This window comes from Halichoeres trimaculatus, unplaced genomic scaffold (genome assembly GCF_033239565.1).
Source record: "Halichoeres trimaculatus isolate MK-OKI-2021-1 unplaced genomic scaffold, fHalTri1.1 fHalTri1_scaffold_19, whole genome shotgun sequence".
Lineage (NCBI taxonomy): Eukaryota > Metazoa > Chordata > Actinopteri > Labriformes > Labridae > Halichoeres > Halichoeres trimaculatus.
In genome coordinates this window covers 24165501-24182071 of record NW_027437197.1, presented here as the reverse complement: position 1 = coordinate 24182071, position 16571 = coordinate 24165501, and the positions used below count along the sequence as shown (strand labels likewise).

Here is a 16571-nt window from a genome sequence, read left to right as displayed (position 1 = left end):
GAGATTAGACTCTCGAAAGAAAAAAAGTAATTATTATTTTTACCACCTAGCTCCAGTCAGATTCTCTCAGAGCCCCTCACAGTCTCAACTGTGCAGACTCTGGCTGGACAATGTTTGCATGTGTGACGGAAGTATTTTGGCTCCAAAACTGTACAATGGTAAATGGGGGAGCAGCGCTGTCCACTCTGTATACAGTCAATGTTCCAGACTAGTAGAGGGCAGTAAGACAGTGATAAAAGCCATTCAACAAAGATGACACCATAAAAGGCGACAGATGAGTTGGCATCACGCTACAGTTAGCCTGTTAGCATAGAGGTTATGCAGCTTGTGCTGTTTTTTTTTAGCTTTATTACACTGCAGATGGATTCAGTGAATCAACACTTGGAAGGAAACAGGTAGCAAAGCTGTTTCAAAATGCCAAAGAACTGGACTGAATGCATAAAAATGGATGGTGTGTGATTTCATGCTTGAACATGTTCAGTGCCCATGCAGGCTATGCACATCCAATGAGGGTCCCTGCCTGAGATGGATGCTCTGCATGATGCGGGAGATTGGCGGGGTACAGCCCCTTTAGAGTCCTGCTCTGATCCTATAGCAGGGTAGGAGCCGAAGACATAGTGACCAGAAAGGGAGAACTGAATTACCAGTCCAGTTAAAGGGCAACTCCGTTTTTTTGACACCTGGACCTTATTTATAGGTGTGTGCATGCTCATATACTCACTCAGACAAACATGGTGCAGCTCGGAGTCCTTCAGAAGTTATTTAGATCCAAAATATATATGAAAAAATATAGCCGAAATGAGCGATTTTGCAAAGATTATGTCCCGCGCTGAAGCTCCCTTGCCGTGGCCCCCGCTAAGTGCGGCTAAGATCGGTTGGATCGAAATAACTTCTGAAGGACTCCGAGCTGCACGATGTTTGTCTGAGTGAGTATACGAGCATGCACACACCTATAAATAAGGTCCAGGTGTCAAAAAAACGGAGTTGCCCTTTAAGCTACATGTTACGTATTTCGTGTTAGCTCACTGACTAGGAGCGTTATCTATTTGAGTTTAGTCCAGGTTAGCCCTAAAGATAAGTGGGGGAGAATTCTCGTCACAAACTCAATGCCCAAATCAGCTGAGAATACAACTCATTAAATACAGGCTTGTTGTGACACGTTAGCCTCCAACTAGCCAACACAGTAACTGAATACTATGTAGCCTTGGAACAGCTCGCTTTGAGGGACAGTGTTCCGAATAAGCAACTCGAAAAAAGTCTGATTACTCACTCAACAAATCTTAGCTGAAACCAGGAACTGTGTTTGGTGACATAAACCTTAATGTGAACAGTTGAACAGCACCTGTCTAGCTTGGAAAGCTTGGGAAACTTCTGTATTTTTCACAAGAAAAAAGCGAGAATGATTTGGAGTGGGTGGGTCGACTGTGATAGTATGAGGGGGCGCGCCCCAAGCACAGCTTGACCTGTCTGTCACTAGCTGCATTTCCATTACACTTCTTCGCAAAATAAAAGCAATATTTCTGAAGTTTCGATTAAGAACAATTTCGCCTTGCCGGTGTTTCCGTTACAACCAGAATTGCGCTCAAACATAATGTCCGTCCAGGCGCTGCACTCAAGATGATGCAAATTCTTAAACATTAGTGTTTTTATTCACTGCTCAAACTGTCGGCTGTGATCACCCAAACTCAAAACAGGCAGGAACAAAACACTGAATGAAGATCATCATCTCCAGCTCACATACTTTCACTCACACAGACCTCCGCCCTCCCTGCTGCTGCTCTCTGACCTGCTCACAGCCGTCCTGCGTCCAGAGTCGTTGTATGACAATATGGCATTTTTGCAAAAAATGTGTTTCCTTTGCTCTTTTGCGAGAAACTTCAATGTTGAAACTTCTGAAAAACCATCTCATGAGTGTGTAAAAACTTTTTAGCAAAATTTGAGAGGTTTTTCAAAAATGTGGCATCTCCATTACCATTATTTTATTGCGATTTTTACATCTTGCGCAATTCTAGGTGTAACACAGCTACTGCTGTGTGCTACAGCTAATGTCATTAGAGCTTCCAGATTTCTCTCGCCAAAGCGATTCCAATTGTGAAACGCTGAACAAAGTTAGAAAAAAAACAGTAGTAGACAGAAAATGTCCTGCATTTCAGTTTAAATAGCACAGCAAAGGTTTTACAGAAATCCTGAGAGACACTGGAGGCAGGATAGAGGCAGTAAACTGACTTGAGAGACAATACACTGAATAGATACAAACTGGGCGAAAATACAATCTGTATATCAAATATGTGGTGAAGTTATGTGTCCACCCATCTTCTACCAAGAGGTGGGGTACACCCGGGACTGGTCGGCAGTCAATCACAGGACAGGACAACACAAGACATGGCTCATCACAGGCGATATAATGATGCAGAATAAAATGACAAGACACAAAAACAAGCAACATGAAGGCAAACAGTAAATAAATTTTCAACATATTGTATGCAATAGTGTGGCTCAGTTCATCTTAAAGCATCAAGTTTTTTTTGTCTTATGCTTTTTGTGTCTGTGTCTTATTCACAGATCAATATTACACAAATGAGGAAGTCTCGCACCACATAAAAAATGCAAATCGCTTCAGTTTTAAGTGTCTACAGATGTCTCACAAGTGCTCTCAGCTTTACCTCCCACCTCTTTCTCAGCATAGAAAAAGAGAAAACTGACATCAAGCTGGAGTAAAACAATGAAAACGGATGGCATATGGTGGGAGGACCAACCTGCTCAGTCTTCTTCTTTGGCCTGACAAAAACCCTTTGTGATGAAAATGTTGTTTGATAGTCTAATAAAGGAGTTGTGGACAATCCAGAGTGTGTAGGCTGGTATCATGTGGTTCACAGCAGCAAACATCTCAACTAAAAATAAGACGTGAAGGATTTCATCATAGTTTGTGTCAAAAGGGAAGAAAAATCTAGAAATTGGATGAGATAACATCCCAATGTTTCTGCGACTGAAAGAGGAGCATCATGAATATTCCTCAGTCATTTTCTGTAGACGAGAGGAGTCATTTGTTTTCTAATTCAAGCAAAAGAGCAGTTTAATTTGTAAGTTACTTCTCCCTTTTAAACAGGAACAAAATGTCTCAAGTTTCCGCTCATTTTTATGCATTGCTTTACTGCTTGATTTATTTGCATTGTACATTTCTAATTTGGCTTTCCAAAACACATTCCAGGGGTAATCTGCACTGGAAACCAACGGTGCTTGGTGAGCCGTTTTGTAGAACTTAATATTCAAGTCATTTTTATGTTGCATGTGTCTTGTTCCCCAGATATCTGGCGCTGTACGCCTACAAGCCCCAGAAGGCTGACGAGCTTGAACTAAGAAAAGGGGAGATGTATCGAGTGACAGAGAAGTGTCAAGACGGCTGGTTCAAAGGCACCTCTCTGAGAACGGCTGCCTCGGGGGTTTTTCCAGGAAACTACGTCACCCCTGTGTCCAGGTTAGTGAGCTCAGGAACAGGCACAAGAAATGTGTCATCGAAGTGTCTTTATTAAAGCAGGAGACATGGATATGAGCACAGGGAACTTAAAGGTGCTGTGAGGAGTTTTTTAAGTAATCTTAAGAAAGTCTCCCTTCTAGATATATGCACGATCCTAATCCACACTCAAAATTAGATTATAGGGCTGCATCTAACACTTATTTTGGTAATCAATAACTCTGATGATTTTATTTACGGTTAATCAATGAATCTGAAAAAAAGGATGAAAATGCATAATAGTAAAATTCGCAGAACCAAACATGCCTTTTTTATTTTAGTTTATGACTATTGTTCGCTTAATGGTTTATACAAAGAGGCTGACCAGATGCTAAATTTATACAGTATAACACATGACATAAATGTTTTGTCACTTAGAGAATCAACAGTATGGCCAAAATAATATAAAATATATTGTTAAGTCATCAGATTAAGGACTTAGTGGGCCAAAAAGGCAAATAAATAAAAATGTGTCCTCAATCTTTACCCCTGCAGGTCAAACAGTACACCCCCTCTGCCCTACCACTATCTGTAGCAGCTAATGCTAATGCTAACATTAGTTTAATGAGCTCCTCATGGTTTTCAAATGGGGTGACAATTTCATAAAAAGACAAAATGAGTCCTGAAAGACATACCATGCATTTCACAATATATGAAAGGAGTGTATGTGGGGTTTTGAAGCTCCTCACCTCGCTGATGAGCTCCCGCCTCGTCACCGATGAGCCCAACATGTTTGCGTTTTAGGTGCTTGATCATTGTAGCCGTGCTGCCATGCCGTCCAAGGTCATTTTTGTCAATTAACATGCTGTGTGCTTTTACTCAGCGTGGAATTTTATTGGACGAATGCCTTCTCTGGTTCTGCCATTATTCACGTGTTTACATTAAGGCTGTCACTTAAACGCATTAATTAAAATAGTTATATGTCCCTACTCCTGTTTTTGATACAAAGAACAGAAAAAACAAACTTGTCTTTATTTTCATCTCAGGCACTCCATCCTTTGATCCTCTCCATGATCTCCTTTGTCTTTTCTCACAATCGCACTGCTCTTTCTCTCTGAACTGCTGCGACACATCCTCAGTTGGAGCGTGAGCTGCCAGAACTTTTCTGACTTGCAGCATCTCACTGTGCCTCTGTCATCTCACATCTTCTCCTCATATCCATGCTGAGCCCTCATCCAAAGAGCGCACCGCTCTCACCCACAGTACTTTACGAGCATGATTTTGATTGACAAGCTCCTCCACACCCTCCCTCCTTCTGTTGAGAAACATGAATTACTTTTATTGACACAGTTAACAGTTGCAATCAAATTGACGTCTATAGTCATCAATGGCAGTGAACATAGACATTCTTCTCTTCTTAGTGTATTCATTTGATTAGTCATGCACTACAATTTTGTAATGTCCTAGAATTCTAATTCTTTATAGCAGATATGAGATTAAAATGCAATTAATTAGACTGATAATTACAAATCCTTTAATTAACTACATTAATTTTTTGAATCGCCTGACAGCAATAGTTAACATGCTTCCCTCACCTGCCGACTCAACTTCTCTTCCACCACGCTGATCTGTTTACATGTGACACACACAGCCCCACAGCCCAGGTAATCTACACTCCAGTCAAGTAGGCGGCAGTAATGCACCATCAGCTATTTGCCAACCGCAAAATAATCCAAAAAGACAAAATGACAAAATGGAAGAAGACAAATAAACAAACTAATAACCGATTATGGAAACGCTGTTGACACTTTCATTGATCGATTTTTATTGATTTTATCCATTCGTTGTCACAGCCCTATTAGATAATCTGCACCAATTTAGGTTATCCCTAAATGCTACTTCTTAGCTTCCTGATCGAGTTGAGCAGGACCAGTTTACAGTATGTAGAAGTCTCTATGACAACACAGCACAGCTGATTTCTGTGATTAATTTTGTAGTGATGGTGAACACTGGAGCCAAACTGTCAGACAGAAAAAGGACAGAAGAGCAGAAGAAAGATAAACAGGAGAGAGATAGAGCACGAGCTAAAGGCTAACACAGGAGCTAAAATGTTTGTGCCAATGTTGATTCCAACCCACAGTCAGCAGTTATTCTGCGGTAATCTGTTCAAACTTGAGAGTCTATCAATAAAATGAAGAGTGAGGTTACGTTAGCTCTGCTTGGTGAGGTTGGAGTTGGTTGATGAGCTCTGCTAGGACATAACCAGGATTCACTAACGTTACACATTAAAGACATGTCTGAGAGCACCGGGCTGCTAGCTGCACTAAGTATAGACAGTTACCAAACTATGTACAAACTGACAGGGTTAACCTCTTATTACGTTTCAAACAACAGCGCTATATAACTGTTGATTAATAACTTACCTTGTTGCGTTGTATCCACAGCCTCTATAAAAAATAGACGTAGTCTCTGCAACGTCCCCTATCTGTTCCTGAAACAGAAAAATAAGCCAATCCAAGGGCACACATGCTGAAAATGACACCGGCTTTTGGCTTCCTTTCTAACAGCTACAGGGCGCCCATCAGTCACCTGAGCTGAGCCGTGTCTCTGATTGGACGAATAGACCTTACTAATATTTTTTAAACTGCAGAGTTAGAATAAAATATCACCCTGTGTTCAGTGTGTGGAGAGCAAAATTAGAAGTTTTTTGAACCAGTGTTTCTGCAGCCAGCCTCATGCGGATTCTCAGTGAACAGCAACTTTTTTGCACTTCCGCATAGGTCTCATTTATCTAAACCAGATGTTGCCTCTTGGTTTTATCTGGTAAAAAGTTGTCTTGAATGAAGAAAATTTGTTTCGATCTGTTCCTTATTCCCTAAAACAAACACACTCCTTGTTAAAAGTCACGTCTTGACGACAGTATGCATGAGACTCCAGGCCATAAGATGGCGCTGCAGTCCAAACCAATCAGCACCTTCTCCATCTTCCAGCAGGTTTAAGTTTGATTACTCTGACAACAACATACTCCTCTGTGACATTAACAAACTCTTCCTTTAATATAAGAACTGCAGCCAGCTGAGGGAGCTGAAGCTGCAGAGCTGGACACTCAGAAAGCAAATTCCTAAGCTGAAATAAAAGCTGCTATTTCCAACCTTTCATTCCACTTGTCATTCAGAGCAGCAGCTTGGTCACGTGAGCTGAGCCGTACAATACAATCAGATGAAGGCCTGTGATTTTTTTCTCACACAAAAGTGAAAGCGGCGCTTACAAAATCTTTGCAATTTCCATACTAATTTTTGTGGTAATTTCCAGGCTGGAGCTGAAGCTGAATACAGATCAGATGGAGCAGCGTAGATGTCGTACTTGTCTTGTAATTTGTTGTTTGTCTGTTTAAAGAGACAGGCGCCTCTCTTGGCAGAGGTTCGGGGTTCTGGGAATCAGAGTTGGGGAAAAAAACACAAGGATTTGGTGGGAATTTGAATTAGATTCAAATGTTTTAGAGCATGTGGTAATCTAAAAAGATGATTTTTCATTTATTAGAATGATCAAAATTCAACCGAGAAAACCAATTACAAGGGACAATGCTCTTATTTAATATTTAGTAGTCAATTTTTATGCTTTAAAAGGGTTAAAAAACTGCCTGTTACTTCTATCTGTCTTTTTAATGTTGGGCAGCCAACAAAGTGTGCATCATCATCAGAATATTCCTCATTATCTTTATTGTTACTTTTGGCGTTCTAAATTATTTCGCTCATCGCCGTTAGAGCCGCATAAAACAAAATAAAATGAGCATGCTGTAATCATATTTAGTGATTTAATTACCCTCATTATTCCTGTATGTGTGGAAACATTTGCAGTGGCTGTTCATCTAATCTACATTCTGCTCCATGATGCAGACAAACAAAAAGAAGGAGAGGAGGAAAACAAAAGGAAAGCAGTATTATGGCGGGGAGAAAAGAAGACAGAAATGTAGAAAGATGTTTTAGTGAGCCAGGACAGGAGGGGCGAGGTATGTGAGGAGAAAGAACATGTGAAGAAGGCAGAATACAAACGAGACGTACCAGATGAAATTGAAATAAAAGATAATTGAAAGAGAAATTGCCGGAGTGTGAAGGAGGGAGAAGGTAAGAGGGAAAGCAAAATAAGGAAAATGACACAAAGAGATGAAACGGCTTCAGACACAGCAGGTGTCCTTCTCCAGTGGATATGAATGACTGCTTCACATTCTGCAGTTATGCAATCTGAGCAAGACAGAGAGGGATGGGCGACTAATCAAATGAGAGGCAATTTGTTTTCTTCTTCTTTTTTTTTTTTTTACACGAGCACACTCCATCCGTCTCCCTTCTTCCCTCCTTCACTCACCCTCTACCTCTCCTCTCCTCTCCTTCTTTGTCTGCAGTGCAGCTTAGAAATTTCTCAAAATGATAATGAGAGGCTGCCAAAGATGCTCTCTCACACACTCACACACACACACAGTGGTTGTCAGTTAGACCAATATAAGCTGGGAAATGGGCATGCCATTCTAGTGGAAATGCAGTTTGAATATTTTATCACTGCAGGTTTATCATGATATATAGTGTCAATGAAATATATTTTATGTCAATTCATCACCATAAGAAGTTTGATGATATTAGAATGAAATTGCATAAAGTTTTAAACATATTCTTTAGCAAAAAAAGGAGCCAGCTATAGCAGAGTGTGTGTACTTTGTCTCCAGAGACCCTGAAGGAAAAGAATCCCTGAATAACTGCCCTGTTTCTGTTGCGACACACACACACACTGACACACACACACAGAAGCCATAACTCTGTGTATGCGTGACAGGAAGTCAATGGGCAGCCATAAGAGTGTGAATACCGTCGAGTCAATAATGTTCAGCTCACTGTTCTGCCATTCAGCACTCTGCAGGCAGAAACCTGAGCAGCCTGCAGCTCCATATATGTTACACTGGGACACTTTGTCGTGCTGATCCACTGACTAGATAATAGCAGTGGAATCACTCACTCTGAGGGAGGATAATAGCACTGTGCGCAACTTCTGCTCTGCTATTATGGGCTAAATACTGGCTTTTAACATTTTGTACTCCATAAGGACTGAGAGGCTTCAGCCGCACGCTGTAATTTCCAGTCTCCGAGATGTATGTTAACATGAAAAGCGTTCAAAGTACTCAACACATTTTGCATCGAAGGATGTAATAAGTGTTGCTCATATCATGTTGTTTTCAAATTCGAAATGTGATCTGAAAGTGGAGCTAAATGAAACAATTTTTAAATTTTATTATAGTAGTATTTTTTTAGATTTTTATCTCGACTTGGGCCTATCTGTATCCAAAGACACTTGGGGCTCTATAGCCAAACATGTTAACACAACTTCTCTCTGTGCTCGCCATTGCTATCAATGCGATCAAAGTGGTTCACAGAGCTCATGTTTTAAAAGTAAAAGAGGCTGTGAGGAGTTTCTAAGTGATCCTGAAAAAGTCTCCCTTCTAAATATGCCTGATCCTAATCCACACTTTAAAATGAGATTATCAGCACCAATATTACAGGTTACAGGTTATTTCTAAATTGCTACTTCTTAGCCTCCTGATCGGGTCGAGCAGCACTAGATTTATTCAAGGCAAGTCTGTGTTTCTATGGCTACACTAATTTTGTAGACACTGGAGCCTAACTGTCAGACAGAAAAGAACAGAAGAGCAGAAGAAAGATAAACAGGAGAGAGATAGAGCACAAGCTTAAAGCTAAAAGGGCTACACTGTTAGTACTAATGCTCTGATTGGTAGATGACTGACAGGACATGAGCAGGATTCACTAATGTTACACATTACAGACATGTCTTAGAGCACAGGGCTGCCGATAGCACTACATGTAACCGGCTACTTTAACATTTACGTGTTGACACATTTCAAACTGTAGCCCTTCCTAACTGTACTGATAAATATCTTACTTCAGTGTGTTGTACCCAGTGAAAGAAAAGTTGTCTTGAACAAAAATTTGTTTTGATCTGATCTTCATTTAAATCCGAAACATAACACACACCTCGCTAAAAGTAATTTACAACAGTTTGCTTGAGACTCTGGGCCAGAAGGTGAGGAGGCAGTCCAATTAAAACAGATCCTCTTCATAGCATCGATAATCCACCTAGTGTCTTTTCAGACATCGATCTGACAAATGCAAGAGTGCTGAAGCATCATTTGTATATATGTACTGGCAATGCCCTAGTTTTTGTAAATATCAAACAGAGGTATTTCACATCATGTCCAAAATGATAAACATTACACTGAAACCCAGTCCAACTGTTGTATTATTTGTGGTCCCTGGAGGAGTGGTACAGATATTGACACAAAAACAGCAGACCCTGGCCTTTGCTTTACCTCAGATATAGAGATACTACTCCTCCTACACATGCACAATGGTTGGCAAACATTATGGTTTGCTTCAAGTTAGAGAAAATAAGATTCTGTTTTCAACATTTAAACTAACAGTTTACTGAAATTTGGGGACCTTTTTCTGTACACATAAAACCATGATCCAGATGCAGCTTGACTATGTCTCTTTACTAGATGCAAAACTAGGTCCTGAATTTCACATCCTCTCTGAATATCTGTTCTGTGTTTTAGTTATGTTTGCCTCTTTTTTCATTTACCTAAAAAGCAAAATGGTAACAAGCTGCTGTTGTAGGTCTGTGCCTCACTTACTCACTATGTACAGTTAATGGCACTTTTTGTTCTCCTTTTGTTCACCTCTCTCACTTTTTCTATGTAGATGTAACTGCTACCTGCAGTTTGTGTTTATTTATAACATTCTTTAATATCAGTGACTGATCATCTTTGCACTTTTTGTATACCTTTAAAAATAAGGTCTTGGTTAAATTTTTATCCCAACCTCTCCACCTACCCTTTTTTTCTGCAGGGCTCCCTTTGGAGTTGGATCCTCTCGTGGCTCATGTTTGTCCAGTCCTGTTGGAGGAGGAGGAGGTGGAGGAGGGGGATGCAGTCAGGTGGGGAGTAAAATCTCCAACCCTTCATCCCCAGGGTCTCCAGGCCCCTCTTCATCCCGTCCCTCCACCCCGCTGATCAACTCCACCAACTCTGTGAACTCCACCAGCCCTGCCTCCTCGCCACAGTCTGCAGCCACCCAGCTGAAGAACTGCCTGCGCTCCAGCCAGCACACAGCGAACCAGGCACGCACCTCAATGCAGCTGGGTAAGCAGCTGACGCACACAGTGTGCACATAATGTGTTTTAATCATTATGCATATTGCACAGGATCCATTAAATATTAAGGCACATCTTTTGCTCTCACATTGTAATAGTTTATTGATCAATCTTAATCACATGTTCACTGGTTAGCATAAATTACCATAACGGCACAGCCAGATTTATTACCACTGTGACCAAAGTGACACTAAAGTATGAAAGCCGAGGTGAATCTTGTTTTATATCTTTAGAGCACGTTTAAAGATGGTATATATTCAGCCTCTGTCTTTCTTTGGTCCTTTTCCAACTCCATGCTGCAATATGACGCCCTGCAGTCGGCTTCTCATCAGCCCACAGGCTCAAGGAAGCAGAGTCCAGCTCATTAGGGACCAGGCAGAATTTTAGCTCTTTAGTCTCTGATTAAAGAATAATAGAATATTGATTTGTTTTTAATTCAAGTGGCCTGTGTTGAAAATGTGCAGGCGTATGCTCACAGTGGCTTCCAGCATTCTGTTTCTTCAGCTGTTACACACGTGGCAGTCACATAAAGCATGCAGTAAAAAGTTTATGGTGTATAAGCCTCTTGTATATCACAGGTTACCATGTGGCTAATGGTGCCCCATGAGCAGGTGGACAGTCACCAAGTCAGTTTATTGAAGTACATATTCTGAGTATTTGTACTTTACTTGAGTATCATTTGAGGGGAATCTTTTGATTTTTAATACACATAATTCGAAGACAGAAATGCTCCTTTATATTAATATCAATGCTCTTCTTTTGCTTCGAAATAAAGGTCAAGGTCAAATTTATTCATAAAGCACATTTACAACAACTCAAGCTGCCCAAAGTGCTGTACAAACAAAATACAAATAGTACATCGGAAAATTTAAAACTGCAATAAAACAGGCATTAAAAAAAACGTAATAGATAAAATAAAATTTGTTGAATCTAGAGACTCACAAAACAATAAATCAATCAGGACAAATGCTCAGGTCAACCTGTAGTAAAAGCCAAGCTATAGAGGTGTGCCTTTAGTAAAGATTAAAAATGCTCCAATGTTTGTGCAATATTTAATGGAAGGCTATTTTGGAGTATTTAAGATCAACTGATAACTGGACCTCATGGTTATTCCAGGAACATGAACAAACAATACATCATAATAGGAAAGATAGGAGGGAGCCAGACCATTCAGAGATTTAAAAACCAAAATGAGAAGTCTAAACTGGATCCTATGTATAACAGGAAGCCAGCGTAAAGAGGCTAGGACTGGGGTTATGTGTTCCTGTCTTTTAGTATCAGTCAACAGGCAAGCAGCTGCGTTCTAAACCAGCCGAAAGCCCTCTGCTAATCAGATGTGTAGTTTTTGCATGAACATTTTGCACGTTAGTTATTTTTTAGAACCAACTTTTTTTTCAATGCAAGCTTTCACACCAGCACATTCTTTCGCTAAGCAAAATTGTGGCTCTTTCGGAGTATGTTGATTTTTCCAAAGTTATGCTTGCGACTCGTACACATCCTACCAATCAAAACGCTCGTTGACACATCACATACCAGAACATTCAACATGGCAGACCACTTGATTGTGTTCATGTCCCAGCACCCGGTTCATTACAAAAGACATAAAAACTACTAAGACAACAATTATTAAGACAGCGTTTTGAGAATAGCTGCAGAGACCAAATGTGGCACCTCCAAATTTTTTATAATTTTGTGCCGCTTATTTGCATTGCCATTAGTTAGCAAAGGCCTGAAGACAATATATTTGTACAGTTTTTTTTTTTACATTTTTCTTGGCAAACTTTCTCAGGGGAAAAGAGCTTGATCGTACAACTGAACTCGCCTGCTTAACAAACTTAAAAGAACCATCCCAAAACACACATAGACTGTATAAAACGTGGACGTAGTCTCGCCGACGTCAACCGTCTGTTTCTGATACAGAAAATGAAGCACATCCATTGGCTTTAGCGACCATATTGGTAGTGGCAAGGGCTTCGCCTACAGCCATAGGGCACCGGCTGTCACGTGACCCTCAACTGTGCCTCTTATTGGGGGAGCTCATGATCTTCATATCCTTTGAACGGCTGCGTCTGAAAAAAATTCACCCCCCGTACAGTGGGAGCCGGTAGTAAAATTAGCGACTCAGACAGGAGACGTTTTTTGAACCAGGGTGTAAATAGGTTAATTTCTGCTTTGAAAATGGCTTTTTTTGGCTTGGTGTGTATGTGACTTCCGCTATTTCCAGAGCCAGCCTCAAGCAAACACTCGAGAAACAGCAGATTTTAGCACTTCAGCATTGTCTCATATTCTCAGACCGAAGTTGCAGCTTGGTTTAACAGTATGAAGCTAAAGAGCCCAAAACATTGTCAGCACCATTTAAAATGGATGGACTGCCAAAAAGGAGAATTTCTAGGGGGGGGGGGGTTGTCATTCAGTTTAAGAAAATGTACAGAGATACACTATTTAATATCACAGAGACAATTTAATGGAATATCAACTGAGTTTCTGACTTATTATGAATTGTCCTACAGGACATCCTTTCCTACAGACAGTTAACTATGTTTGTGCATTTCAGTGTGGTTGTTTTTTCTAGCAGTGTAGCTGTATCTGCACATTGTGCTTTTCTACAGTTGGACGCAGAGCAAATATCACTCGGATCAGGCTGTTTATATAGCAGAGGTAATGATGGCTATAATACAGGTGGATGATGATTCTCCACCTGAACACCAACTTCATCACAACTAGCAAAATTCACCAGAGAAAGTGTGTTGAGTTATAAAGATAAACATTGGCTTTGTTCTATGAGTACATTTTGAGCTATGCTGTCTGTACTTATAGAAAAGCTCTACTTCAAAGGTGCAGTGTGTAAAAAATTTAAATTTTAGGGACATGGAGTGCTCAGATTTTAGAGGAGTCCATCTGTTATTAAAACAACACTTCTAAGTTTCTCTCAGCCTTTGCAGATCAAACAGGATCCTGAAGATGGCTTCATTTATTCTGATCATCATGTTGATAGTGTTGATGCTGAGGGATATGTGTCATATCTAGAGAAACAACAGGCAGAAAGCTCCATGACAGCCTCATCACCCTCTGTTAGCTCATGTTCTGTTTGACAGAGCTAGCCTTCAACAATGAAGCACCAATCCACCTCTGACTGTCAGACAGAAAAGAAAACTCTCAGACAGGGAAACACTGACGGTAGACTTTACTACAAACAATGATGTTAATAACCGATAAACATTGCTACAGAGACGTTCTCCGACAAAACGTGTCACCTTTACCTGTGAAGCAGAAAACAGCCAACTTCAGCGTTGTCCTTCAGACCAAACTTTTTCATTGATGACTCCCAGCTTGGAAACTCTACACCCATGTTTACTCTCCTTTTAGTCATTGTCTGTCCCAGTTTCTCTTCATTTGTTCCTGATCTTTTTGGACCAAAATGTGATGATTTACACTCATGTGATGCATGTTTGTATTCTCCATCATAAAATATTCTCAATACCAGTTCTTTCTCGCAAAACAACAAAAATATACTCTCTCCTTCCTCTTCTCTTTAAACAACAACCACCACTGTTTTCTTCTTATTCTTCCATAAAAACAACAACTGCCCCCTCTCTTCTTCTATGCCTGACTTCAGGACTAGAGGCCAGGCTTGTACCAAACACCACATTTTGCTCTTTCCATTCCCTTAAACCTGCTGTCGACAAACATGGCCGTTCATTGTATCTGCCTCTGTGAACAGGACCAACAGTCATTTAAATATAAAAAGCTTTTTTCTAACTTATTAAAAAGAAAATAATATAAAAATACAAATGTTACATCTTATTTCAACCATTTTTGCAAATGCTGCTAACTTCTACACACTGCACCTTTAACTCAAGTAATACCTTAACTCAGCAACTTTCACTCATATTGAAGTAAGGAAGGAAGTCCTTGGACAACAGTAGTTCTTAATTTAACCTAATAAGGAAATAGGGGACACTGGGTTTAATCTCCTAGTTTTTGAAGTGCAACATTGTGTGCTATATTAGAGATGTTTCCGTTAGATTAACCGTCCTCCTTTTTCTTCACACCACATGACTGATGAAGCCCAGCTACAGGGCCCATGATCTCACAGCAGTTGTCTTTCTCTTCATACACTGAAGACTTGACTAAAGAAACTGTGACTATTAAAGGGGACTATAACTAAATGTGAAAGAGTTCAGCAGGTATGAATTAAGCTTAATAAAAGAGAGCACATGGAATAAAACGCCTTATGGCAGCAGTTTCTTCTCAAGTATGTAAGAGCTAATGCATCTTAAACACCCTTAACATCACTGCTCTTTTTAACTAGTACAATTAGGCTTTTCACTCGTGAAATTCTTTATTTTTAGTGTATTTTACCTTTTTAACCTATAAAACTTTCTTACTGTCGTCTTTTTTATAGAAATCAGGATGTCTTTTTACAGACACTCGTGGTATAGGCTGGAACTCGACATTCTGGAATTCCTTACAGCCTTTCTCCTTTATAAGGCAGAGGACTCAGTCAAGGTGTGATAATAGGAAGAGAAATAAAGGTTGACATGCGTGTCAGATAGCCACTTTGCAGTAATTATAATGTCAGCATGTTAAAGCCTGGCGGCTCTTGCATTGTCTCAACCTGCGTGTCTTGACTGCTGGGCAAACAGCTCAGACAGAATAGAAAAGAAACGGGATGATGTCTTCTTCCTCGATGCTGTGCTTCTTCTCTTCCGTACTTTATGAACACACAGAGTCATTGCTGATCAGGAGCCACTGAGGCAGGATGGTCACAAGAATAAACTGTGCCGTAAGTCACAGGAGGATGATTAACATAAAGCTTAAAGAGTTGTGTTTCTATCTGTCACACACACACACACACACCTGCATGTGCAAGGTCTAGATTATATCAGCCTTGTCCTGCTCTCAGTCTATTCATCTCCCTATAGCATCCTCTCTTTACTTTTCTTTTGCACCTCGTCTTCCTCCCTGTGAGAAAACAGCGCTGAAGGTTTCTGCAGAGATCACAGAGTACATTTACACACAGGAGAACACACAGGCCCCCACTGCTGAATGACATCACTGAGCTTTTTGTTTTTATGGAGGCGTAATGACAGAGCTTCATGCCTCTCTGTCCTCTCTGTTTTCACTCCCTTTCTCTCATCCATACACACACAAACACACATCTGGTCTCCATTACAAAATAAAGTATGTGCATAGTTTGGGCGTTTAGTGGTTTTCCTCACATGACCAGCGCTTCCCTCCACGGATTTCTGCCTAAGTACTGCAGTGTAGGAGAGCAGGTGGCTTGCAACTGAGTGTGTGTGTGTATATAGTGCATTTGTGTGTGTGTTTCTGTGTGCTCCAAACCTTATGAGCACCAAATGTCCTCATACAAATTAAAGGCTGAGAAAAGTGCTACAAACTCAGGACTTCTCAGCCAGTTCCAGTTTCTGAAAGGCAGGGGGTTTGTTTGGTCGCTGTGTTTGAGCGTTGAGTCGGACCAATCGTATGCAAATAAGGTGCAGATTTTGAAAGCAAGCAGCAAGCAGTTTAAAAGAAAATAGCCCTTGTTGTTGATTGTGATTAGAGTTTTCATGGATGTCAGTGGATGTTCTGTGAAATAATGTGAAAGCTTTTCCTTCTCTATACGCCACTGTACTTTGTGCTCTTCTTCCTCCCCATTGTTTTTCGTACTATTTTTATGCAGACAGAACCCAACCTGTCAAAGACTGTGCTCCCTGTCATCCCAGCCGGTCTCTTTATGCAGCCAAAGATCCCAATTTGTGCCCAAAGAGTCTGCCCTGGAACCTGGGTGTCATGATTGACGCCCTGCTCACCGTGAGAGTTCATGTGGCCTCATTTGTTAGGTCATGCTGTTTTGACCTGAACAAAGTCAGGAAGAGCCAGCCCTACCTGTCAGAGAGTGAAA

The 16571-nt window shown here is 40.6% G+C and overlaps 1 protein-coding gene across 1 annotated transcript in view; it reads left to right on the top strand.

The window, feature by feature from the left end:
• Positions 1-16571, top strand: part of LOC141808585 (E3 ubiquitin-protein ligase SH3RF3-like) — a 180237-nt gene that overhangs the window by 138595 nt on the left and 25071 nt on the right. The window contains exons 6-7 of the mRNA XM_074695252.1: positions 3305-3475; positions 10360-10652. Of these exons, the coding sequence (XP_074551353.1) occupies positions 3305-3475; positions 10360-10652 (464 nt within the window). The remainder of the gene's footprint in view (positions 1-3304; positions 3476-10359; positions 10653-16571) is intronic.